We start from the raw sequence: 27,066 nt of genomic DNA, 5'->3' as shown, positions 1-27,066 counted from the left end.
GCAGGCCCCAAGCTTTCAAAAAATACCCATTTGGTTGAGTCCGCTTTTGGGTGCACGGTCAGCCCTCCGCCGTGACGGAGTAAAAAGGGCCTGGCGTAGTTCCATAGTTTATGGCCAGCACATCTGTCTTTCATTTTGATGTACAATGTGTCGCCTCCAACGCACGGCTTACTGTCAGCAGTGGGTCTTATCTCCCCTGGCTTTAATTATCTCACTATTCCGGTTTAGAAGGCTGGACTGAAGTTGTTGGAGTTTTTCACCCAAAAACGTTTTGTTTTTTTTACAGCCTCGGAGAGTGTGACTGGTCTGTTTGGATTTGGTTGTCACCCACTATGGGTCCTCTGTGGCATACACCAGGTATGCTTGATATCATTCAGATTCTAAAAATCAGCCTGTTCATTCACCCATGACGATGTTGCTGCTCTAGTTTAAGGCCCGACAGATTTGTGCATGATCTTTCTTCACGTTAAGGGCAGAATATACCTGCGCAGTTTCAGCGGCACCGACGACGCACTGCCTATTATGTATGCCGCGATAGGGATTATGACCTTCGTGGTTGAAAACGACGTTAAACGCCAAATAAAGAAAGGGATTATGACGAGTACTTGACCTGTTTTCCTTTCATGCAACGTGTAGCGGGCTGAAATAATCTGCAGTGCGTCGTCGGTCCTGCTGAAGTTACATATGTGAGCGGAGCCCCTTATGGTCCCGCACCGGCGTCAAGCCTTCGCCGTCAAATAAAAACGGCTTGCTATTCATGGCCACTGCCCCGGCCAGAATGATGCCCAGATCCGTCAGTATTCTCTCCGGCGAGTTGAACAGTGTGTTGCACACCGTAGTGCCGGTGTCACGATTTCATCTTTCGCCTGTGTACACATTTCCCCCTCGACATATACTCAAGACTGAAATGTTGTTTCCTGGTAAAATTAAGAAGTGAAATTATTTATGGACGAAAAGCATGTCAGTTTCTTGCATGTGAAGAAAATTGGTGGGAAAATTTAATAGATTTCACCCCCAAAATCGAATTCTTCGAAAACGTGTACTGAGTGGTTACGTCCCTTGAGTAAGAAGGAAAACATTTTAGGATGAATCAAATTTCTAAGTTAGAGGCTGACATAGTCCTATTTAATTAGTTTAATTACTTCCAGGACTTTTCCCATCGTTGCGGGGATGTATAAATTAAGCTTCCTGCAAATTTTTAGGTTTGAAGTCCTTACCAATTACGAGAAATAATTAATTCTTTATTGCATTGGTTAGCAACAGTTCTCCAGAACTTGGGCTATTTTTAGACCGTTGACGTCACTTCGTGACGTTTCGTAAACCAAAGATGGTGTTTGAGACTGTTCTGTTTACATTCGACACTATCAACACCACTTTGCAATACTGAAATAATTTTTTCTGTGTTCGAAAGCTACAGCTAGCCAATCGTTATTATATCCCCTTAGGTACAGTTTTATAACATTATTGGCACATGTAAACAATATGAATTAATTAATGAACGCTACGAATATGGCAGCCTTTAAATAAAACAAATTGGTTGGACAAATTTGGCCCCATGACTGAATGTAAGGTACACAAGGTCGCTCATCAGTACTATCGAAGGGTGTTTTTTTTTGTTCAGTGTAGAGTTTATACTAGATCAACGAGGCCGAGAAGCGAAATATCAACACGGCGAAAGATGAAAACGTCACACCGGGCTTCACCCCGTTGCGCAGTAAGATGGCCGCCGCACCAGTACCTGGACATAGCCAGAGTTTGGAAAGCCGGCGGTTTGTAAAGCCCTGAACAATATGGACCTCTGATTAGATGTGCATGATTCATTCTTTTCCTCCTCCTCCTCCTCCTCCTCCTCCTCCTCCTCCTCCTCCTCCTCATCATCATCATCACCATCACCGTCATCACCGTCTTTACCGTAATCATCGTCACCATCATCATCATCATCTTTAAAGACCATTGGGTCGATGTATTTGTGAATGTCTTATTTTGTCAAAAATTAAATGTTGCGGTAACTCACATTGATTTTGAATTTAGCAACGTTATTATAATCAGGGGCGGACGAGGGGGGGGGGGTTCTGGGGTTTCCGGAACCAAAAAATAACAATATTTTTGTGTGAATTTGGGGTTGAGTTTCAATTTTTGGGGTATTAATCAGTGACAAAATCTGCTGCCTGAGGCTGGTAATGATCATCCTCAGAATGCACCAGATTGCACCATTTTGCATCCTTTTTTTCAAAATTTTCCGGGGGGCATGCCCCCGGACCCCGCCGTCGGCTCGGCGCTTCGCGCCTTCACACACATATCTTCACTATATATTTTTGGAACCCCCCCCCCCCCCCCCCCATAAAATGAACTGATCCGCCCCTGATAATAGCAGTCTGTCTGTTTTTGGATGTTTCAGTTTCAATCGATTCAGTCAAGCCGAAACGCGTTTCGCCTTCATCCAATCAGAGCACAAAATATTGGATCGGAAGTGTGCGGTTGTATGATAACTAAGTGCGCGTGCGCAGACACTCAAGTTTCGCTTCCTCCAAAAGCGACTTGTTCGGCTGCTAGGGACCACAAGCACTGGATACTTGTTGGCTGACAGAACCTCGTGGCGCTCGTGGAAGACATATTCTTCATCATGGCTCCGACAGAAGCCTACTGGGGCATCGTGACGTCGACCATAGACTGGTGTGAAGAAAACTATGTGGTCAGCCGGTACATCGCGGAATTTTGTAAGTTGTTGCACACTGACTGACCTACGAATCACACATGATGCACTGAACACTCACACTCAAAAAGCACAGACGCAAAGAGTGCATTTTCCACAGAATAGAGCACATACGTGTGCACAATTCTTCGTGATTACTGCAATGTGTAACGGAAAAAAGTTTCACTTACTTATCGTGAATGACTCGGATCACACCGGCACAGGCGGAGATCACACGAACTGACGAAGTAATCGTTCAACATCACACTCACAGCACACATTTTCGCAGCATATTGAGTACCGACCTGTTGTTGAATCTTCCCCTTTGCGAAAAAAAAAGAAGGTTTTGTTTGAGTTTGACTTTGAGGATGACGCCTGTGCACACATACAAATAGGTAATCTTGAACTTTAGCGTGTTAAATTCATAGCTCAGAATCCAGTGACATTCTTGACTTATTTTTGATACAAGTCCATGTAAGCAAGCCAAAGAACATTTGTTGTGAAATTAATTGACGGATTGAACTCCAAACTTAAGCATAATTAATTAATTTGGTTGTTCAATCGACGAAAATGGCGTATGTTGTCAACCATGGGACATCATTTACACGAAAGAGTTGTCTCCCTTGTTCGCTCACACGGATAATTCCTTCTTTGACCCATGTAAATGAAATGCATTCGTACAGTTCATCAGAGTTCATTCCGTAACTTCAAAGGGATCTAAAATGACTTGTTATGATCAAGTGCAGGTTCTACAAATTTGGAGACTTAAAAGCCGAGCTGAATTATGAGCTATGAATTTAACACGCTAAAGTTCAAGATTACCTTCAAATACATTTCGGTTACACATCTCTAGTAATAAGTACAATGCGGACATACAAGAATTATGTTACTCAGTTGATCTGTATCTTTGCAGGGAACACAATCTCCAATGTCATCATGATCTTCGCACCACTCTTTGCCTGTATTCTGGCTGTTCAACAGAAGCTGGAGAAGCCAGTTTTATTTTCTTACATCAGTATAGTTGGTAAGTGAAGTAAATTTTGTCAACACTGCATATATATCTAATTTTCCTTGTTGCCCTGAAGGATGAGATCAACAAACAATGAATAAAACGCAGTAAAAAAATTAGTCAGCATGAACTACATGGATGAATTTAAGTAACAGTATTTAATACAGTCGAGCCTGTATCCCCGTGTGCCCACTGGAAAAAAAACACCTGCCCAAAACGACCACACAAATCAATCCCCAGCGATCTTTTTTCTATTTATTTATTTATATGGGAGATTTATATAGCGCTTGACATTCTCTAAGCGCTTTACATATTAATTTCTGCCGTGTGAGATGGAATTTTTTACACAATATACAGTAGTCCCTTCCATTTCCGGCCCTTTCGTGGGCGTGAACCTACCCGGAGCGGCCAGCTTTCCCATGACTAATGAGTTTTCCTTCTATAATTGACTCTTAATGGCCGTTAACCTGTCTGACGCGGTCAACGGTCACTGATTTTTGCCCTAAGGTGCCCCTCTTACTCGACAGGAGCGGCCACTTAACGGCCACTTGTCACTTTCGCGGGCGAGCGCCTGTGGTGTGTGTGTGTGTGTGTGTGTGTGTGTGTGTGTTGTGTGCACAGACGGCACAGCACGAGCAGACGACATGAATACTTACGCATGCGCAAACTGTAAATACAGACATGCGCATACATGTACATTTACGGCAGTCACTTCCGGATCGATCACAGCTGATGTGAGTTTGAAACACTTGTTTATCTGACACTCAAATACATATATAATAATCCAAACAACACACATAGAAACATACGAAACAATAGCTTAGCCAGGACGATCGAGTTAAAAACGCAAATAATTAAGATGTATAAACGAAAGCAAAACTAACAGAGACAATGAATCGGCGGCTCGTGGATGATCGCTTTCTTTTCTTCATGAAAACTTGATCGTGTGTTTTGGGGTTTTTTGGAGGAGGAGGGGGCCTGTAATGAACGGCCACCTGATATTTGCGGTCACCTTTGCAATGACTAATGGGTGACCGGATATGGCAGGTACTACTGTATCACGCATTCACATCGGCCAGTAAGTCTCAAGCCATTACGGCGAATATTTACTTTTCACGGCCTATTATTCCAAGTCAAACGGGTATTTGGTGGAAATTTTGTTTATCTATGCCTATACATTTTTGCCAGGAAAGACCCTTTTGTCAATCGTGGGATCTTTAACGTGCACACCCCAATGTAGTGTACACAAAGGGACCTCGGTTTTTCGTCTCATCCGAAAGACTAGCACTTCAACCCAACACCTGGGCTATGTATATTTTGTAGCGACCAACTGAGTACTTGTGGACACATTCAAATATCTTGGGGTTTCAATTGACAATAAGCTGACTTTTAGTGATCATGTTCATGCTGCAGCGACTTTTTCTTCTCAGGAAGCTTAAATATATTAATGTCAATCAAAGTGTTATGGAACTTGTGTATAGCAGTTTGATTGAAAGCATTCTCACGTTTAACAATGTGACATGGTACCATACCATAAATGTAAAAAACAAAGCTAAACTGCACCGCATTGTTGCGACGGCCAGCACACTTGTAGGGCAACCCCAACGACAGCTGACCAGTCTCTACCCAGCTGCCATTAAAGCTGTGGTCTATTTATGACTATCCGGGGCTACGAGTTTGAAAAGATAAGGTGAAAATCATGTACAGAATTCTGTACAGCAAACGCTACCCGAAACCCCATCTATACTGCGTGGATGACCTTGAGAGCTTCAGTCAACGCTTGAATTTTGCAGTGGTAACATCCTGTTTGCTCTCTCAGAGCTGGGCATACTTGTCAAGAAGGACCGAGCAGAAAAAAATAAATGACTTGGCAGGGATTCGAACTCAAGGCTTCGGGTCCTCGAAATGTCGGGGCCGATGGCTTAACCGCTAGGCCACTCTACCAGTGTTGTCAAAGATGGAAAAAATAATAATATTATATCATTCTACGCTTGAACTACCATTCATGTGTTGCAAAAACGTAAAAATTGCCCTTCAAAATTGCCTTTATTTGCAAACATGTTTCACGGAGCCGCAGTACATGGTTACACCGTCATGCTACACGACATTCGCGCCTTGCAAATAGCTGCGATATCTCTTTTACAACATGCAAGAACAAGAGGCGAAGCCTTCAAGGCTCACGTAAGAAATCAACAAACAGTAACACAAACTCAATCACTCCGTCACACATACACACACACAGTCGGCATAGGTGACACGGTGCAAGAGTGCGAGACACTTGATCTAGATCTGTCTGTCTGTAGCCTACTTACTTACATGACTGCCTGAGATGGCCAGATCGACACTGCGCTTTTGACAGCGCTGCGCTTCCTCGCGCAGACACTGGAAACACGCTGTGCAGATTAACCTGTAGGAAATCTCCTTTGGTATCTTCTTTATCTATTTTTCTGGAGCTACGAAACCGAACAATGTAAAATCGTCTTCTCCGAATCGGCGAACTGCAGCTCGGTGAAAACTGCATCTATACCACAATCCTTCACGCGATCTGACCTAACCTTGACCCCTGACCTGGTCTACATACCACACACGACACAAACCAGTCACCTGTTTTTACCCCCCCAAAACCCCCCACCACCCGTTTTCTTTGGATACACACTTTAACTACATACGTGCCGACAAAATGTTGATCATTGCTTCAATACTTTGAAGCTGTTGCTTAAATAATAACCAGGTAAAATTAGTATTTCGGTGTTCAGTCAAATGTTAAAGTTTCTACCACAGACATACATACATACATACACACGCACGCACGCACGCACAGACAGACACAAGTTAGCATCGCATAGGCTACACTTACATGAGCCAAAAATGACAAGAAGAGTATTTGAATCTCTCCAAAGCTCTGTGAAGTTAAAAACAGTCATCAAAGAAATAGTTATACATGTATTCACTTCTGAACAGTGGGCGGATAGATATATATATAAATCATGCTGATTCAAGAATAACATAACATGAATTCATATCAATGTTTTTCCTTCTTTTTCTCAATTGGCGCAGTAGCCTAGTGGTTAGGACATCAGAAACGAAGTCTGGAGGTCGAGAGTTCGAATCTTCGCCGGGGCGTTTACTTTTTTCCCCTTGATCTCTCTTGAAGATAAAATATGATAGAGCAAACCGGATGTTATCCCTGCAAAATTCAAGCGTTGACTGAAGCTCTCAAGGTCATACACGCCGTATAGGTGGGGTTTCGGGTAGCGTTTGCTGTACAGAATTCTGTACATGATTTTCATCCCTGTCTTTTTAACCTCGTAGCCCCGGAAAGTCATAAATAGACCACAGCTTTAAGCGGAAAGCTATCAAAATTGTCCGTGATCCGATCCATCCTCTCAACCCTTGTTTTGAAATTCTCCCTTCAGGTAAACATTATAAGGTCCCTTTAGCATGCAAAACCCAGTTTAAAAAGTCCTTCCTTCCTTCCGCAATCACCATTTTAAATTCTTCTCGCATCACGTAGAGGCTGGTCAGCAGGAAAAAAACAAAAAATGTGTAAAGGGGTGTGTGTGTGTGTGTGTGTGTGTGTGTGTGTCTATGACTATGACTATGAGCAGTGTACATTATTGATCAGTTTACAGCGAACGACGAAGAAGAAGATCAGTTTACAAATCCTAATCTGTGATATTCGTAATGTGATTGCTCTGCTGTGAAACCCAACTCCTGTGTTATGAGAGGGTAAATTTACATAGTGCAATATTATATTTGATTGTGATAGTCTTAATAGACGTGTGACCTTATTTAGATTTTATCTGTACATTTATTCAATTTAAAGATGACACGGACAACACTTTATAGGTCAGTGTTATTGGAAGTATGATAGGTGTGCTTGTTATTACATACGTGAATTTATGTTTTATGTGTGTTGTTCTTTTGTCCAATTGTTGTTATAATCGTTTACAGGCAGGCAGGGTGTGCCGAAGAAAATTTTCCATTTTAATGGACAATAAAGTGTTGTTATTGTTATTATTGTTGTATATTATTGACCACTTTTGGTGGGTCCCTTGGGTGGCCGTTGTTGACAAGTTCGACAGTAATCTTTTCAGTGATGCTAGCAGAGATATGGCGTTAAGTACAAATGTCTAATATATTATCCTCATTTCAATTCTTAAAATAATGAAGACAAAATCATCAGCCAGTGAAAGCTGTTCATGTTTCCTTTTGCGATTTAGTTACTTCAAATAATAATAATAATAATAATACGAGAATGTAACTTAACAGTTTTTAATATTCTAAGTTTGCCTTGCCACAGTTTTTCTGTTGTAGCCAGGATCCGTGCTACTTTTACTATAGTTATGAATAATAACCGGTTTTTTTAACAGCAAAAATGCGATCACTGGTAAGGACTGGTTGTCAAGAATAAACACTAGTAGTAAATCTAAGTATGGCTTGCCTATTTTCATTTTTATATTTTTATTTGAACAGAATCTTTTCTACTTGAGGAAAGCAGCATCACCATTTTTGGTGCTAATTAAGTTTGACTTGTCATCTTTAATCAGAGGAAAGGATCGAGGTTTCTCTAGAAAACTATCGTGCCTTTTGTAAACTGCCTTTATGCAAACATTACAAGGGCGAGGCCAGTCACTGGTAAAGCCCAAAGACTACTTTCTTGACTTTACGCTTGTACCACAGTATTCAGGGCAGGAGAGCTCAAGTTTATGTTAACAAGCTTGTGAAAGATGAAATGTATAATTTCCATACAAGTGCTGTACGTATGAAAGGTCACTCATTCTTTTGATCAGGCTTGAATAGATCTTGATTTGAAGTTACGTGTTTGTATGTGGTTTCCCACTGTGCCAAATAACTAAGGATTATACAGCTTTGAAATATTTTAACTAATTACTTCAAAAGAAGTGTGGCTGGGTGACTGAGGGGGGGGGGGGGGGGGCAAACAAAGTAATTTGTGCTGCATTGTGCTTTGTAGGTCTATACATACTCAGCCTTAACAGTTGTTACCTTGAAGAAATACATTCAGCTCAACAGGAAACTTGAGTTTAATCCTGCACTGACTGTATTAAGATGTGTGTGTGTGTTTGTATGACAGTATACATGTAAGCACAAATCTGTGTGTGTGTGTTTGTATGACAGTATACATATAAGCACACATTTTTGTGTGTGTGTGTGTGTGTGTGTGTGTGTGTGTGTGTGTGTGTGTGTGTGTGTGTGTGTGTGTGTGTGAAGCATTAAACTAATGTTTAAAGACATGCATGGTTACGGATGAGGATGAGCGGTGTATTGTCGTTTTTACAAGTTACACATGTATACATGGGCTCAATTGCTATGCTTATGCTGTTTGCAGTGGTTGGGTGTGGTTCCTGGTTGTTTCATATGACACTACAATACAGTATGCAGGTATGTGAACTGAAAAGCCACTTCCATGGTGTTTGATTTTTTGCACAATACAGTACACCCTCTCCCCCCCCCCCCTCCCACCCATCCCATTTTAAATTAAGAGTTTTATTCTCCCTTCCTTTTAGGACCCTGTTTTCTCAGACTTTCTGTTGAAAACTGCCCCTTTTTGTCAGATTCCCTCCTTTTTAAGACAGGATTTTATCAGGTGTTTGGATGTCTTTAAAGGTAGGTTCCACTGTACCCTGACTAGAAAGACTATTATATTGTACAGCGTTATTCGGACTGCCCGCTCTTTTTGAACTGCTGTGCCAGTCTTTTGCTCTTCTTCTTTCCATGAATGTCTTCTTCTTCTGCTTCATGGGCTTAGACTCCCACGTTCACTCTTGTTTTTAGCACGACTGGAATTTTACGTGTATGATCGTTTTTACCCCGCCATTCAGGCAGCCATACGCCGATTTCGAAGGAGGCATGCTGAGTATTTTTGTGTTTCTATAACCCACCGAACTCTGACATGGATTACAGGATCTTTTCCGTGCGCATTTGGCCTTGTGCTTGCATGTACACACGAAGGGGGTTAAGTCACTTGCAGGTCTGCACATAAGTTGACCTGGGAGATCGGAAAAATCTCCACTCTTAACCCACCAGGCGGCAGCGACTGGGATTTGAACTCACGACCTTCCGATTAGGAGGCCGACGTCTTAATACCATGCCCGTGATCTATGTGTTCACATTTGTCAATCTTCACTTCCACACCATTGTCTTCACCTTTCTTTTTCCCTGCATGTCTTCCTCTTTTGTCTGTCTTGGTAGCTTATGTCTGAATGTCAACATTGTCCAGTGTGTGTGTGTGTGTCTGTCTGTGTGTGTGTTTGTGTTTGTGTCTGTGTCTGTGTTTTTGTCTGTGTGTGTCTGTGTGTGTGTGTGTCTGTGTGTGTGTCTGTGTTTGTCTGTGTGTGTCTGTGTTTGTCTGTGTGTTTGTGTTTCTCTGCCTGTATACCGGCTGCACATGGTGTCGCTGTGTGTTTGCATGTGAACATGTGTGTGTGTATGATGGTACCTATGTGTTATATTGCTCACTGCATTTTATCAGTTGTTATGCAAAAGGTGATACATATTTAACTGAAAACATCATGGTCCATTTTACAGTTGATGGATGAACTACCAATGATTTATGGATCTGCTTTCCTGTTGTATGGCATGTAAGTATGAAACTATACATCAAGCATAGTTAAATGATATCACCTGTGCTCGCTGTAGTTGCACTCGATTCATTGTACTCATTCATCAGTCGGCAGACCTAATTATATTCACAGACAGCTGAGGTCATACAAAACATGGCATGCACATACCATCATGTTGACAGATGCAGCTGGGAACATATACACACACACACACACACACACACACACACCACACACACACACACCCCATGCACACACACACACACACACCACACACACACACACACATACACACACACACACACACAAACCACACACACCACACACACACACACACACACACACACACACACACACACACACACACACAGTGTCTCTTTCACACACGCACTCAAGCACACAGAAGATTTTTTTGCCGCTAATGCTGGAACAGAAGGTCAAGTTAAATGACTGTCACACACACTCACAAGCACACACACACATAGTTTCTCTCTCAGTCGTTCTGCACACACTCAAACACAGACAATGTAATTATATGTTATTTACAGCTAATGCTGCAGCAAGAGGTCGAGTTAATACTGCACTCATTTGATGTCCCTGAAAACAGATAAAGAGTACTAACAGTAGTCGCTAGTTAGGGCAGTGTCGCCAATACATTTATCTTGTATACTATAGTTTGCTTGTGCGTGTTTGATCTTACTTGCATCGACATTTACCATTCCTGTACAAAGCTTTTTTAACCTCAAGGATAGTACTTAGTAGACCATGCATCTGCACTCTTTTAAGCATCTTTTATGTTTGTACGCTTGTGTAGTCTGCAAGCCTGCACATTGCAAAGTTTGTGTGTTATGGATTTGATTTTACAGTTATGTAGAATTCTTAAACTTTATTTTTATTGTAGAGGTACATACAAATTTTATTGTTTTTGGGTGCCTTCAACCACAAGTTTGATAAGAAGATTGCATGAGAAATGTAAAGCCTTCTAAGTACAGGCAAACCAAAAATGTAAAATGTACACAAAACACAGAAATGTTGTGCTTGTTGGGAACTGCATGTACTACATGTAATAGGTTTTGCACCACAAGTGGATGAGACTGATCATGTTACAGGGTTCATCCCTGGAGAAAAAGCCTATGGGTAATTTAATGACCCCCTTAATCAAACTCATATGGGACTTATAATCAGAATGCGCAAAACGCCATTCTGGTCTAGTTGGCTTTTTTTTTTCATGAATTCTCTAAAAATCCACTGGTAGGTGGCTTTTCAAGATTATAATTAATAAACAAATTTCCTCTCTGCACACAAAACAGTCTGACCTGATTCTTTATATGTGTCCATAGACCAAATAGCCTGGACCGCCAACTCGTCACGTGACCCTTCGAGGTTACGACGCTCGACTTTCAGGGGCGCTTAGCGTCCGGTTTGAAAGGCCATGAGTGATTCGAAGACAGTGAAAAGAAAGTACGCTCCAGTTATTTGTGACAATGGGAGGTGACAATGAACTGGATTTTCCAAAACTCCAAACTAAACTTAACAAAACTCATCGAAAAACATGTTCCATATGCACTTTAGCTGAGTTTATTTTAGCATTTGAGAACTTTGTCCATGTTTACAATCGACACCGGATATGACATCCCCCTGATTTCTGAAAGGCTTGTAAGCGTCGGTTTCTAAAATGCGAGAGGCCACTACCTCGTAATAGAGAGAAAGAGCGGAGAGAGAGCTAGTTGGCGGTCAAGGATAAATGGTCTATGTAGAGAGAAAGAGCGGAGAGAGAGCTAGTTGGCGGTCCAGGATAAATGGTCTATGATGTGTCCAAGTGGAGGGTGGTCTTGTCCCGTGTAATGCCCCCATTCCACACAACCGTTCTTGTCCCGTGTAATGCCCCCATTCCACACAACCGTTCTTGTCCCGTGTAATGCCCCCATTCCACACAACCGTTCTTGTCCCGTGTAATGCCCCCATTCCACACGACCGTTCTTATCCCGTGTAATGCCCCCATTCCACACGACCGTTCTTGTCCCGTGTAATGCCCCCATTCCACACAACCGTTCTTGTCCCAAGTAATGCCCCCATTCCACACAACCGTTCTTGTTCCGTGTAATGCCCCCATTCCACACAACCGTTCTTGTCCCAAGTAATGCCCCCATTCCACACAACCGTTCTTGTCCAGTGTAATGCCCCCATTCCACACAACAGTTCTTGTCCCGTGTAATGCCCCCATTCCACACAACCGTTCTTGTCCCAAGTAATGCCCCCATTCCACACAACCGTTCTTGTCCCGTGTAATGCCCCCATTCCACACAACCGTTCTTGTCCCGTGTAATGCCCCCATTCCACACAACCGTTCTAGGTCCTGTTCCCGTACCGACCAAGGAACGGTGCGGGCACAGGAGGGATCGGGAGGGAACCGCAATGGAACGTAAATGATCGTTAACGGAACTGCTTTGAACAGTAGGGACAGTTGAGTTTAGGCTGCATGTTCAAAATTTTAGCCGTTCCCTCCCCCCGATCAGAATGAACGGTAATGGAACCTTAACCAATCGGTAACGGAACGCTTGGATCGTTAAAGGAACTTAAAACAACGGTAACGCAATGGTAGCGCTCTCATACACTGAGTTGTCATACCCACATTCCACACATCCGTTCTAGCTTCCGTTCCCAGCCGTCCTGGGGATGGCTGCCACTATGGTCAGACGCTGCTCAGGGATACCAAAAACGGCCGTTTGCGCAGCGTTCCATTGTTGTGGCAGCCGTCCTTGGTCGGTACGGGAACGGGACCTAGGACGGTTGTGTGGAATGGGGGTATAAAATCCTGGCCAAAGCTGAGATGGTGCAGGTGAACCAGATTGTTAGATGAGATGGACTGTGCCTTTAACCGAACCCTAGCTGTGCTTATACAGTGGAACCCCCCTTTTAAGACCTCCAAAATCTATAAGAAAATCAGGTCTTTAAAAGGATGGACTAGCTCTTAAAAAATGGGAGTTAATTTATGTTGTGAACAGATAACTGAGTCTTAATAAAAAGAAGGTGTCTTAAATTGGGTCTGAAAAGGTTGCACTGAGTGTATCATACATGTATCAAATTGCTTTGTTGTTCAGATTGACCTTGGAGGCTGAAAAAGGACAGAACTTTGCATGGCTGGTGTACACCTTGTTTGTATACTGTGTCGCTGTTACAGTGGTTAGTTTTCTTTTTTTTATTGACCAATTTTGTATGAATAATATAGTAGTTTGTCTGGATGCGTTTTGTGTGATTCGCCTGTATAATCGCCTGATTTAGTGTATTAATATCAGAGAAATTGCTTGATGAAAGTTATGCTTGGTTGACAGTAATTGTTGATTTTAGTCCAGTGAGGTACTGTAACTTTGTTTTCATGCTGAGATGAGTCTGCAAGCTGTCAAATTGCATTGAAAATGAAGCATTAGCATTGGCCATTGCATCTAATCAGTGTTCTTGCATGTTTGAAAAAATATGGAAATAACATTTATCTGAGTACTGTGTAAATAGATGTTCAAAAATAAATTGGTCGGGTTTGTATGAGTTGTAAAGGAGTGAATATACTCCTCGCATACCTGCCAACCCTCCCGGATTTTTCGGGAATCTCCCGAATTTTACAACTTCTCCCTGCTCATATTCAAGACTAAACGGCCCCCCTGGAGCCCCTGGCTCCTGGATTTTGACTTCAGAAGGTTGGCAGCTATGCTCTTGTTTTTAGTGAGTCAAACTTTTCCATGTGACATTTAGGCCAGTCACTAGCGAGGGGTGTGTATGAAATGTGTTGACAAGAAGCACATATGTAGAAAGATTGCCTCACTTCTCCTTCTTCAGCGTTCCAGAATTGTCTGGTTACGTGTGAGCTCGTTTGCCCATTTGGGTTCCCCACACTATACTCTGAGAGCACAGTCAGCTCACTCCGCTTTCGTTGAGTAGGCATGCTGGGTATTTTCGTGTTTCCATAACCCACCGAACTCTGACATGGATTACAAGATCTTTTCCATGCGCACTTGATCTTGTTCCACCCAGTGAGCGGGAGGTCGTGGGTTCGAACCCCGGCCGGGTCATACCTAAGACTTTAAAATTGGCAATCTAGTGGCTGCTCCGCCTGGCGTCTGGCATTATGGGGTTAGTGCTAGGACTGGTTGGTCCGGTGTCAGAATAATGTGACTGGGTGAGACATGAAGCCTGTGCTGCGACTTCTGTCTTGTGTGTGGCGCACGTTAAATGTCAAAGCAGCACCGCCCTGATATCACCCTTCGTGGTGGACTGGGCGTTAAGCAAACAAACAAACAAACAAACTTGGTCTTGTGCTTGCGTGTACACACGAAGGGAGTTAAGTCACTAGCAGGTCTGCACATAAGTTGACCTGGGAGATCGGAAAAATCTCCACTCTTAACCCACCAGGCGGCAGCGACCGAGATTCGAACTCACGACCTTCCGATTAGGAGGCGGACGTCTTACCACCATGCCACTGTGCCCGTCATTGCCTCACTAAATGCAAGAGTATTCACTCTCTCACAACACATACAAACCCGAGAGAATGATTGCCAGAGTTCTTCTTTTCTGGAAGTCCTTTTTACACTTACAACAGTATTGTATTTTGCATAATTAATGATTAAAGCTGAAGGAAACTCTTAAAATGACAGAATAAAAAAACAAGAAAGGTAGGTTGTTGGAACGTTTGTTATTGACAAAACAATACATTCACAAAAATATCGACCCAAAAGTCTTTTAAGTGTACAGACAAACAATTAATAATGAAAACTTATGATGTATGTTTTAAAATGACAGTCAGTATTGCACAGCGGCTTAATCTTAAAATAACTCCATGGAAGTGATGTCACATACTGAAAGAAGAATCTTGAACATTTTCAAATTCTCTTAGAGTTACGGGGAGCCTTACACATGGCTTTAAATCAGTGATTGCCGGCAAGGTTTCTACTTTTAGAAATAGATGCAATTGCCGCCTTATAGAAGACAATTACATTTTCCTCTTTCATTCTTTCTGCAGATGTACTTGGTCAACAAAAATCCAATCTTCCATGAGGTGAGCAAGTATGAGCCTTATTAGCCTTCCTTAAATACTACAGTAAATGTCAAGCCATTATGGTGTAAGTACAGTGTAGCTATAAGAGGTGATCTCCCTTGGAGTTTTCAAACAGTTCAGTTCCCTGCTTTGTTTTGTTTTCTTTGTTTTGTTTTTTATATGAGATTCTCACTTTATTTTTTATTTTTTATTTTTTACAAGGCCAATTATAATGATATCATTGCATGCTTCACAGTGTAACTGCTATGAATATGAAGAAGTAAGCAAATAAAGAGACTGACAGATGAATAAACAGATCAAGAAAAAACATGCATTTATACAAACATATAGGAATGTCTGAGGGTGTCCACAAACACACACACACACACAGACCACACATTGACGGACACACACATACACACACACACATACTCACACACACACACACAGACACATTAATGGCTCCTGTAAGAGCTGACAGGCAGTGTGCAAAACATGTGTGTGTACATGTATAACAACAGCAACAATGAAAGAAATAATAATATACAATGTATGAAACTACTTGAACACAAACTATAATTGGGCAATGAATGGGCACACATACACCTATAATCTGACTAAAATTATAGATAATCAAAATATGCTATACAATGTACAAAAACATATGTGTTCACAAATAAATGTTATATAAACATTGTACAAGTTTGTTTGGATTTTTTCAGGCTGCGTATGGGCTCATGGTGGTGGCCATGGTTATGGGGGCAGTTAGAATTTTAGTGTGAGTCGGTGCATGTCTTATTATTTCGTGCTTAAACACCTTTGTATTAATGATGCAAAATGCATGTAGCTTTCGTAGTGTTGTATAGGGTATTGGGTGTACTGTAGAAATGTTGTCTAACCTTGTTGGGTTTTGTTTTCCCACCAGTTTTAAAAGGAATTGATGCATGGTGTATTGGACTAAGTGCATGCATGATGTTGCTACAAATGTAGTTGTTCCATGTTGGTGACTGCATGTGTATCTATTGATCTTTGATTCAGCTTCTTTTTTTTTCTCATCAGCAAACTTATTTTGGCATGAAATTGTTTCTTTCAGCTTGACAGGGAATCATTTACATCATCTGTTTTTGCTGATCAGTAATTCACCCACTGTTTGCAGGAAACACTTTTAGATACATGTATATAATTGTCATGCATGTGTTTAATTGTGACCAGTGTATGCATTAGTTCTGCTTTACAGTGTTAGTGCAGTATTACACTCCCCATCATTCCCCCCTCGCCCCTCCCTCTTAATTGTAGTACTGATCCCTGTATGTATGTGTGTGTTTGTGTGTCTGTTTGCAGCTTGAGCTACAAGTAGTGCATACATACATGAACAGTTATAGAGCTTTTGTCCATCTTTATGTTTCCCATCCTGAGAAATTGCTCTAAATCACTTTTTAAACCCCCCGCGGGTTAGGGGGAAGAATTTACCCGATGCTCCCCAGCATGTCGTAAGAGGCGACTAACGGATTCTGTTTCTCTTTTTACCCTTGTTAAGTGTTTCTTGTATAGAATATAGTCAATTTTTGTAAAGATTTTAGTCAAGCAGTATGTAAGAAATGTTAAGTCCTTTGTACTGGAAACTTGCATTCTCCCAGTCAGGTAATACATTGTACTACGTTGCAAGCCCTTGGAGCAAATTTTTGATTAGTGCTTTTGTGAACAAGAAACAATTGACAAGTGGCTCTATCCCATCTCCCCCCTTTCCCCGTCGCGATATAACCTTCGTGGTTGAAAACGACGTTAAACACCAAATAAAGAAAGAAAAGCATTACACATGTCCCGGGAATTGTTGAACTTTGCAGAATTTTCCTCAAGGCTGCTGTATCCACAGCAATCCCAAGCAACATGTGTATATAATAGTGTTTTTCAAGTGTTTCTTTCATTTGCATGTGAGTGCATGAGGCATGGTAGGACAAATGGCCTGCAGAGAAAGTCAACTCTTGGAAATAATCTCCTTCATGCACTGGCCAGTAGGCAAGGTGTGATACTGAATGTGTGTGTGTGCATGTGTGTGTCACAGTGTACGCACATGTGAGAGACAGAGAATTCACCTGAGAATGGTTGTGAATTGCCCCATGCTTCGGTGAATCCTGTTCTGTGTGTATGTTTTGTTGTCGGAATTGTCTCAAATTGGGTTGGCACTTTTACCATTTTTCAGGTTGCGTATGCTTTGATGGTTGCGGTCACAGTTTTTGCGTCAATAAGGGTATTGATGTGAGTCAGAGTGTGCCATCTTTCTGTGAACGTTTTCAGTTCATATCATGTATTCTTCTAGTTTACTGAGTGTGCTGTGTTCAGTCACTAACATCAACAGTTGATCGCTTATAATGGGTTCATTTTTGCTTTGTAGCGCTAAGTTTTTCTAACGCAGCTTCTAGTTTTTTACTAATCAAATGTCTGCACTAATGATAACACCTGAGTCTTGTTGTGCACACTAACTTTTGTACACTTCATTTTGTGTGTTTGTATACTGTGGAACACACACACCACCCCCCCCCCCCCCCCCCCCCCCCCCGCTCCACCCTCCTTTTTTACATTTAGTCAAGTTTTGACTAAATGTTTTAACGTAGAGGGGGAATCGAGATAAGGGTCGTGGTGTGTGTGTGTCTGTGTGTGTGTGTAGAGCGATTCAGACTAAACTACTGGGCCGATCTTTATGAAATTTGACACGAGAGTTCCTGGGTATGATATCCCCGGATGTTTTTTTTCATTTTTTCGATAAATACCTTTGATGACGTCATATCCGGCTTTTTGTAAAAGTTGAGGCGGCACTGTCACACCCTCATTTTTCAATCAAATTGATTGAAATTTTGGCAAAGCAATCTTTGACAAAGGCCGGGGTTTGGTATTGCATTTCAGCTTGGTGGCTTAAAAACTAATGAGTGAGTTTGGTCATTAAAAATCGGAAACTTGTAATTAAAATTATTTTTTTATTAAACGATCCAAAAACAATTTCATCTTATTCTTCGTCATTTTCTGATTCCAAAAACATATACATATGTTATATTTGGATTAAAAACAATCTCTAAAAATTAAAAATATAAAAATTATGATCAAAATTAAATTTCCGAAATCGATTTAAAAACTATTTCATCTTATTTCTTGTCGGTTCCTGATTCCAAAAACATATAGATATGATATGTTTGGATTAAAAACACGCTCAGAAAGTTAAAACGAAGAGAGGTACAGTAAAGCGTGCTATGAAGCACAGCGCAACCGCTGCCGCGCCAAACAGGCTCGTCACTTTCACTGCCTTTTGCACTAGCGGCGGACTACGTTCAGTTTCATTCTGTGAGTTCCACAACTTGACTAAATGTAGTAATTTCGCCTTACGCGACTTGTTTTATTTTAAAGATCCCCTGTTGTATTTGATCTTTCTACATTTAAGACTTTTTTTTCCTCAGATTTTCTGTTCATAATGCCTTTACATTTAGCACCATTTTAAGACGCTCTCCATTTGAAAGACCTGATTTTCTGTTCATAATGCCTTTACATTTAGCACCATTTTAAGACGCTCTCCATTTGAAAGACCTGATTTTCTGTTCATAATGCCGTTACATTTAGCACCATTTTAAGACGCTCTCCATTTGAAAGACCTGATTTTCTCAGATCTTTGAAGGTACGTACACTTATGCCTACTTTACTAAATGTAAACAGATGTGCAACAAAACGTTGAGACACAAATGGTCGATGACGTTCGGTCAAGAGTCAAAATGAGAGATTTACCAAAAGGTTGAGGGCGAAAAAAGGTCGACAGCAAAAGTTTGAGGATGGAATATGTGGAGTTCACTTTCAGCATGTCTGTCTGTGTGTTAATTGTTTTTGTTTTTCTTGGAAATTAATCTTGCAGTCGTCATACATTTTGCTTGATTTATTATTTATGCACAAGGCTAAAATGCTGTGTTCAATTTTTTTTTGTCGGTCATAACTTGTAAGTACATGTAACAGAACAGTGTTTTAAGTGACCGGTGTTTGTCTACGTTCAGTGACCCACTGCTGTGTCAGTAAGTGCATGATGTGCAGGGCAGGGCACACAAAAGAACCTCCACTGACACCATGAGCTGACATCACAGTCTTAACACTGTATTGGTACAGCTGAACTGATTATTTTGATGCTATGTGTGCATTGTAATTTTTTTGCAGACACTGTGTGTGTGTGTGTGTGTGCCGGTGTGCGTGCGTGCGTGCGTGTTTGATATTCAAAATGAACTCCTCAATCCTTTTCCGTTTACCACCTCAACCTTTTGCGGTTGACCTATAGTCGCACTCGACCTATTGTTACTTGATGTTTTGTCTGTCAACGTAATGTCCTCTACGAACTGTGCCTCGACCTTTTGGTACTCGACATTTTGGTTCTCTCCCTTTCTGAACAGTTTAATTTTTGAGTGGGTAAGATTGACATTTCCAAAAGGTTCATTTGTGTGTGTGTGCATATAATTTATGAGAGTATGTGTTTGCGCAAAGCTTTATGTGTGCTTTAATATAGACAAGTACATGAACTTACTGTTCCCTTGTCTTATTTTGTAACAAAGATGTATGTTAGTAAGCATTAAGAGAGGCGACTAACAGGTTCTGTTTCTCCTTTTACCCTTGTTAAGTGTTTCTTGTATAGAATATAGTCAATGTTTGTAAAGATTTTAGTCAAGCAGTATGTAAGAAATGTTACGTCCTTTGTACTGGAAACTTGCATTCTCCCAGTAAGGTCATATATTGTACTACGTTGCAAGCCCCTGGAGCAATTTTTTAATTAGTGCTTTTGTGAACAAGAAACAATTAACAAGTGGCTCTATCCCATCTCCCCCCTTTCCCCTATCCCATCTCCCCCTTTTCCCCGTCGCAATATAACCTTGAACGGTTGAAAACGACGTTAAACACCAAATAAAGAAAGAAAGAAAGAAAGTTAGTAAGCATGTGTGTGTGCAGGTGAGCTGATGTCTGTGCATGTGTACGTGTAGACGAGCGTGTGTGTGTGTTTTAGCAAGCTTTATTGTCTGCATATATGTACTCAAGTTGTTTTTCGTTTTTGTGTGTGCATGGAACTATAATTGTCATTGCTGAAGTGAATTTAATAATGCTACATAATTTAATTAAGATAATGATCTGGAGACACTCTGAGGCTCTGATTCACTCCTTTACTATTTCTCTGTCTGTTAACCCCTTCACTGCCACAGTATAACAGCATTATCCGAACGGTCTATGGGAAAGAAATGTGTTTAGAACCCCTACAAGTACTTGGACAGTGGTTACCTCCCATTTAGTTTTCAGAAATGTCCTGAAATGTTGTTGACACAAATCCCACGTATGAGATACGGTTATGGGCGTAGGACAAACCGAAAATGACCACGTATTACATACGGGGTGGGCAGTGAAGGGGTTAATCTGTCTCTCTGAAACACAGTCACACATGTGATGCATACACCAAGTGAACATGACTGCAACAGTTTTCAATTAAAGTTGAATTTAACAAGTGTAATGTCTTACTGAAACTTTAAACAAATATTTGTTTATGAAAGAGAAAGAACAAAAGTAGCAGCAATAATATTGCATTAACAGTGTTTGATTTCCATTGCCACTTGCTATGACTTTGTTTTGAAACAGGGCTTTAACTTGTTATGCACTTTCATTCATGTTGACAGAAAGTACCAGAGCAAGACAGGAATACTGCTGTACGCAAGCTCATTTGCTACTTACATGTCAGGGTTCCTTCTCTGGAACATCGACAATGTATATTGTCAGAATCTCAGGTCAGTGACTTCTTGTGCTGAAGTGGACATGCAAGCTAGGTTGATATATTCTTTTTTGGGGGTCTTAACTTATCACACACTATTGTGGATAGTGTATTTCTTTTGTTTTTTGAGTGTGTGTCTTTGCTTTAAAAAAAAGAGTTTATTAGTGCTTTGTTAAGTCTTGAAATACATGCATGATATCTGGATGATTTACTTTGTTTTACTTCAGCATGAGGAATTGTCGTTGTTTTTTTTTTTACACACGTGAAATGTCATGCTTGCGGGTCATTCAAACAGAACAAGATTCACACAGCAGTAACTGTTTGAGTGTCACACCTATAGTGGCGTATGCTGGCTGATGAGAAGAATTTCACATGTGACATGTCTTAATGCTTGCAGGTCGTTCAGACGTGACCAGATCCACACAGCAGCGACACCCTTGTTTGAGTGTCACGCCTGTTGATGAGAAGAATTTCACATGTGACATGTCTTAATGCTTGCAGGTCGTTCAGACGTGACCAGATCCACACAGCAGCGACACCCTTGTTTGAGTGTCACGCTTGTTGATGAGAAGAATTTCACATGTGACATGTCTTAATGCTTGCAGGTCGTTCAGACGTGACCAGATCCACACAGCAGCGACACCCTTGTTTGAGTGTCACGCTTGTTGATGAGAAGAATTTCACATGTGACATATATGTCTTAATGCTTGCAGGTCGTTCAGACGTGACCAGATCCACACAGCAGCGACACCCTTGTTTGAGTGTCACGCTTGTTGATGAGAAGAATTTCACATGTGACAAGTCTTAATGCTTGCAGGTCATTCAGACGTGACCAGATCCACACAGCAGCGACACCCTTGTTTGAGTGTCACGCCTGGTGGCACATCCTGGTTGATAAGAATTTCACATGTGACATGTCTTAATGGTTGCAGGTCGTTCAGACGTGACCAGATCCACACAGCAGTGACACCCTTGTTTGAGTGTCACGCTTGTTGATGAGAAGAATTTCACATGTGACATGTCTTAATGCTTGCAGGTCGTTCAGACGTGACCAGATCCACACAGCAGCGACACCCTTGTTTGAGTGTCACGCCTGGTGGCACATCCTGGTTGATGAGAAGAATTTCACATGTGACATGTCTTAATGCTTGCAGGTCGTTCAGACGTGACCAGATCCACACAGCAGCGACACCCTTGTTTGAGTGTCACGCCTGGTGGCACATCCTGGCAGGGATGGGCACCTACCTCTGTCTCCTCTTTTTGTGAGTTGTGAAACGTCCTCTCATACAATTTATGTGCCTGTCTCCTCTTTTTGTGAGTTGTGAAACGTCCTCTCATACAATTTATGTGCCTGTCTCCTCTTTGTGAGTTGTGAAACGTCCTCTCATACAATTTATGTGCCTGTCTCCTCTTTTTGTGAGTTGTGAAACGTCCTCTCATACAATTTATGTGCCTGTCTCCTTCTTTTGTGAGTTGTGAAACGTCCTCTCATACAATTTTTGTGCCTGTCTCCTTCTTTTGTGAGTTGTGAAACGTCCTCTCATACAATTTATGTGCCTGTCTCCTTCTTTTGTGAGTTGTGAAACGTCCTCTCATACAATTTATGTGCCTGTCTCCTTCTTTTGTGAGTTGTGAAACGTCCTCTCATACAATTTATGTGCCTGTCTCCTTCTTTTGTGAGTTGTGAAACGTCCTCTCATACAATTTATGTGCCTGTCTCCTTCTTTTGTGAGTTGTGAAACGTCCTCTCATACAATTTATCATTTTATGTGCCTGTCTCCTTCTTTTGTGAGTTGTGAAACGTCCTCTCATACAATTTATGTGCCTGTCTCCTTCTTTTGTGAGTTGTGAAACGTCCTCTCATACAATTTATGTGCCCGTCTCCTCTTTTTGTGAGTTGTGAAACGTCCTCTTATACAATTTATGTGCCTGTCTCCTCTTTTTGTGAGTTGTGAAACGTCCTCTCATACAATTTATGTGCCCGTCTCCTCTTTTTGTGAGTTGTGAAATGTCCTCTCATACAATTTATGTGCCTGTCTCCTCTTTTTGTGAGTTGTGAAACGTCCTCTCATACAATTTATGTGCCTGTCTCCTCTTTTTGTGAGTTGTGAAACGTCCTCTCATACAATTTATGTGCCTGTCTCCTCTTTTTGTGAGTTGTGAAACGTCCTCTCATACAATTTATGTGCCTGTCTCCTCTTTTTGTGAGTTGTGAAACGTCCTCTCATACAAATTATGTGCCTGTCTCCTCTTTTGTGAGTTGTGAAACGTCCTCTCATACAATTTATGTGCCTCATTTGGAACTAGGTTATTTTTGAGTCACTTGAGAAAAAGTGACTCTATGTAATCGGTCAGTGTTAGTCTGTCCGGCCGGCCGGCCGTCCGGCCGGCCGTCCGTAGACACCACCTTAACGTTGGACTTTTCTCGGAAACTATCAAAGCGATCGGGCTCATATTTTGTTTAGTCGTGACCTCCAATGACCTCTACACTTTAACGATGGTTTCGTTGACCTTTGACCTTTTTCAAGGTCACAGGTCAGCGTCAAAGGAAAAATTAGACATTTTATATCTTTGACAAAGTTCATCGGATGTGATTGAAACTTTGTAGGATTATTCTTTACATCAAAGTATTTACATCTGTAGCCTTTTACGAACGTTATCAGAAAAACAAGGGAGATAACTAGCCTTTTCTGTTCGGCAACACACAACTTAACGTTGGGCTTTTCTCGGAAACTATAAAAGTGACCGGGCTCAAATTTTATGTGAACGTGACTCATTGTGTTGTGAATAGCAATTTCTTCCTGTCCATCTGATGCCTCATATAATATTCAGAACTGCGAAAGTGACTCGATCGAGCGTTTGCTCTTCTTGTTAAAATAACTATTGCAGAGGATGGACATAAGATCAGATACATTCGAAGCCTGACAGAATGAAAAGTGAAAAAAAACCCAGTCTTGCACAAGATATGGTAAAAAGCTGTGATCTTGCATGAAGACACTTGTAGCTCCTGTTTATAGAAGACAAGCTCTTGTGAAAACTTTTCTTGAAATCCAAGACCTTGGCACAGCATGAAATTCAGAACTGAATGTTATACCGCAAACAAAATCTATCATAAGACCATTTCCATATATATCGCAGACGTAAACAGTTGCCCAGAGGGTTTGGAGTACAGTAATTTGTAAAAATATTACAAATATTTCATCTCACCACAGTCACTTTGTTATTTAAATATTAAAAGTAGAAAAATGTTCATTCAGCAAATTCTGAGATTCTGATAAAATAATCTAGATCTTTTTGTGTGTACAATCACCATGCAACATTTGTTTTTTCATGTGCTGAAGCTGATGAACATATTGTGTGTTATCATTGCAGGACACACATGAGGTACACCATCCTCAACAAGTCCCCTGAGCTCAAGGTTGGTATTTCTGTTTTTAGAGTGTGTGTGTTTGTGAGTGTGTGTGTGTGTGTGTGTGTGCTTGCATGCGTACATGCATGTGTGCGTATGTGTGTGTGTGTGTGCGTGTGTGTGCTTGCATGTTTGCATGCATATTGCCTCCATATCATGAATTTGAGAGGGGTGGGGAGGGGGAGGGAGGGGGATAGTGTCTCCTCAACATTTTGAACTCTCTTCCATTGATTCGTCAGAGCCAAAGCTTTGGTTGTGTAATCCCTGTGAGATTATTACTGAAAACAGTAGTTGGATCGTGTATGTATCTATAAGCAGCTAGTAAGGCCTAAAAAAAAAATAGGTGTGGTTACGGTAACCCGACCTACCCTATTTTTAGGGGCCGATCCTATAACTTTTTATTGAATTTGTCAAAAAAACCAAAAAAAACGAGTGCAAAAAACGCAATGAAAGCGAAAGCGCCCGTGTCGCACACTTATTTCCCTGTCAAGTATGTTTAATTTGTACACATTAGAAAAAAAAGTAAAAAAAAAAGAAAAGTGATTGCCTACCTACCTACCCTATTTTTTTTGGCCATGTTACCGTAACCACACCTATTTTTTTTTTGGCCTAACCTGAAAACTTGACTGATCAGTTGTATTCGGAGCTGATGTGGATATTATCCTGGTAGACTGTGCTCTTCTTCTGTGAGTTAACTTTACTTTCATGTTATTGGTTTTTTTTTACAGTTCTTGTTTGGATTTTTGCCGTACGTCAGTGTTCCAAATGCAGCGAAACAAGAAAAAGTGAGGTAATGACGGAAGAGCCAAAGCCATTGGAGTATAACAGCTCATGTCCCAACAAAATAACTGGCATTTAGATTGTTTTGCTGTATCTGTTTTAGTTTAACTTTATGTCGAGAGAAGCTTCTAATTCTCCAGGCTCAACCAAGCTGAAATAACCAGAAAAATCGGGGAAATCATGAAGCACATTACATTTTTGCTGACTGCCCATCTGTCTGCCATGGCCTTTTTTGTGTAGACTATTCATATTAATTGTTGTAGAAGCTAAGCTTGACATTGTAATGAGCATTTTTATTGATGTTTTTGATGCTGTGTTTGCTTTACATTCGCTGGGGTTTTGGTACAGAGAAGGTGACTGTCGTTCAAATGTGAAGATTATGTGAAGAACTTTTTCAATCACCCCGCCATATAGGCAATAGGCGAATTCCGGAAATAACTCTGTCAAGTTTTTATGGGCAGCAAAGGGTTGTCTTTCCTTGGAAAAAAGAGGGCTAACAAAACCACGTGACAAAATAGGCCAATCATTATTGAGTTGCGTGTCTTACATGTGCTTGCTAACAACGTTTAGCAACACGCTGCTAGCTAGTGATTGGCTTACAATGTCATGCGGGTTTTTTTCCCCCTCGTTTGTCCTTGTTTGTGAGCTAGGAGGAAATGATGGAAGTACAGGACTGGGTATAAGGATCATGCGCTGCTGATCATTTATGATCGGTCATCCCCATGCAAAACATCACAACTGCTTACTTTTGCGCCATGCTGCATACTTCAAACCAATAACAATGCTACTCAGGTCACAGTAAGAAACTCCGTGATAAATCAGTATATTATAATAATGGTCAGGTCATTAGACTAGGGCAAATACAGTATTTGTTGATGCTGTTAAAAAAACAAATGTGTTGTGAAAAAAATATTCGTTTACATGACTAAAGTATATTTTCGGCAGATTTTTTCACATTTTTGCCATTGCAATTTTAGTAGAGCTTGTATTTTGTGCATGTTCAATGCATATTGCATTATTGTTTGTCTTTGTCAAGCATTTACAAGTTTATTGTGACCATGTGCTGAGGCCATGGGGCAATAGGAAGGTTTCCGCCAGTTATCTCTCAGGTTTTGGGTGCTCAGAGAGTACCGTGCCCCTTTGCGGGGGCATAAAACATCGAGGTCACAAGCAGGGTCAAGGGGAAGGTCGGCTGGGCGGACAGGAGTATGACGGCTTACTAGTGCCAAAACCTGGTGTTACCCATTATCACGTGATAATTACTACCGTATTTGACGCACCGTTTTATAGGCCGCGTCACTATATTAGCCGCCGTCGAAAAAAATATAATCAGATCGTGTCAATCAATCAAAACAACCAGGCAAACGAAAGTACGGCCGTTATTTGGCGAAATCGGCTCCGAGAATAAACAAGTGAAACAAAGAAGAAAAGTGAAAAAGTTTGAAGAAAAATATCACACACACAATGCCCGGAATAAGCTTTTTTTGGATGATTTACGACTTTTGCGCACATTTCGAGCAGACGAAAACACAACATGGCGGCTCTCGCTCCTCCAACTATCGCGAGACACAAAAAAACGAAATCTCGCGCACGCGAGATCCTGATACATCCGGTGTTTCTCTGTACGCTATCTTGTCACGACGACTTGTTCACAAACGAAGATTCGCGAAAAAAAGAGAAAAGCGCAGAGTCTTGAGTAGAGAGGTAATAAAGTACCGGTAATCGCTAATCGAGCGAAATGAAAATCAGCGGTGACTTCCATTTGGTGAATGCTATTCAAGTTTAGGTAACGTTTT

General features: G+C 41.2%; 1 protein-coding gene across 1 annotated transcript; it reads left to right on the top strand.

The window, feature by feature from the left end:
• Window positions 1-2,385: 2,385 nt before the first annotated feature.
• LOC138945539 (alkaline ceramidase 3-like) lies at window positions 2,386-26,730 on the top strand. The gene is made up of 11 exons (XM_070316980.1): window positions 2,386-2,717; window positions 3,606-3,716; window positions 9,052-9,104; window positions 10,251-10,303; window positions 13,387-13,468; window positions 15,297-15,332; window positions 16,034-16,089; window positions 20,990-21,097; window positions 22,236-22,343; window positions 24,454-24,499; window positions 25,219-26,730. The coding sequence occupies exons 1-11, from the start codon at window positions 2,624-2,626 to the stop codon at window positions 25,282-25,284; spliced, it is 813 nt and encodes a 270-aa protein (XP_070173081.1). The 5' UTR covers window positions 2,386-2,623; the 3' UTR covers window positions 25,285-26,730.
• The last annotated feature ends 336 nt before the right edge of the window (window positions 26,731-27,066 follow it).

The sequence above is a fragment of the Littorina saxatilis genome, linkage group LG13 (genome assembly GCF_037325665.1).
Source record: "Littorina saxatilis isolate snail1 linkage group LG13, US_GU_Lsax_2.0, whole genome shotgun sequence".
Taxonomy (NCBI): domain Eukaryota; kingdom Metazoa; phylum Mollusca; class Gastropoda; order Littorinimorpha; family Littorinidae; genus Littorina; species Littorina saxatilis.
Note: the sequence above shows the minus strand (reverse complement) of the source record. Positions and strands in the feature narration are given on the sequence as shown.

Excerpts from the sequence above, each read along its gene's own strand:
- LOC138945539 (XM_070316980.1), top strand. The coding sequence starts at position 2,624 with ATGGCTCCGACAGAAGCCTACTGGGGCATCGTGACGTCGACCATAGAC. Across the intron at positions 2,718-3,605 it reads CCGGTACATCGCGGAATTTT|GGAACACAATCTCCAATGTC; the intron begins GTAAGTTGTTGC and ends GTATCTTTGCAG. Across the intron at positions 10,304-13,386 it reads GCTTTCCTGTTGTATGGCAT|ATTGACCTTGGAGGCTGAAA; the intron begins GTAAGTATGAAA and ends TTTGTTGTTCAG.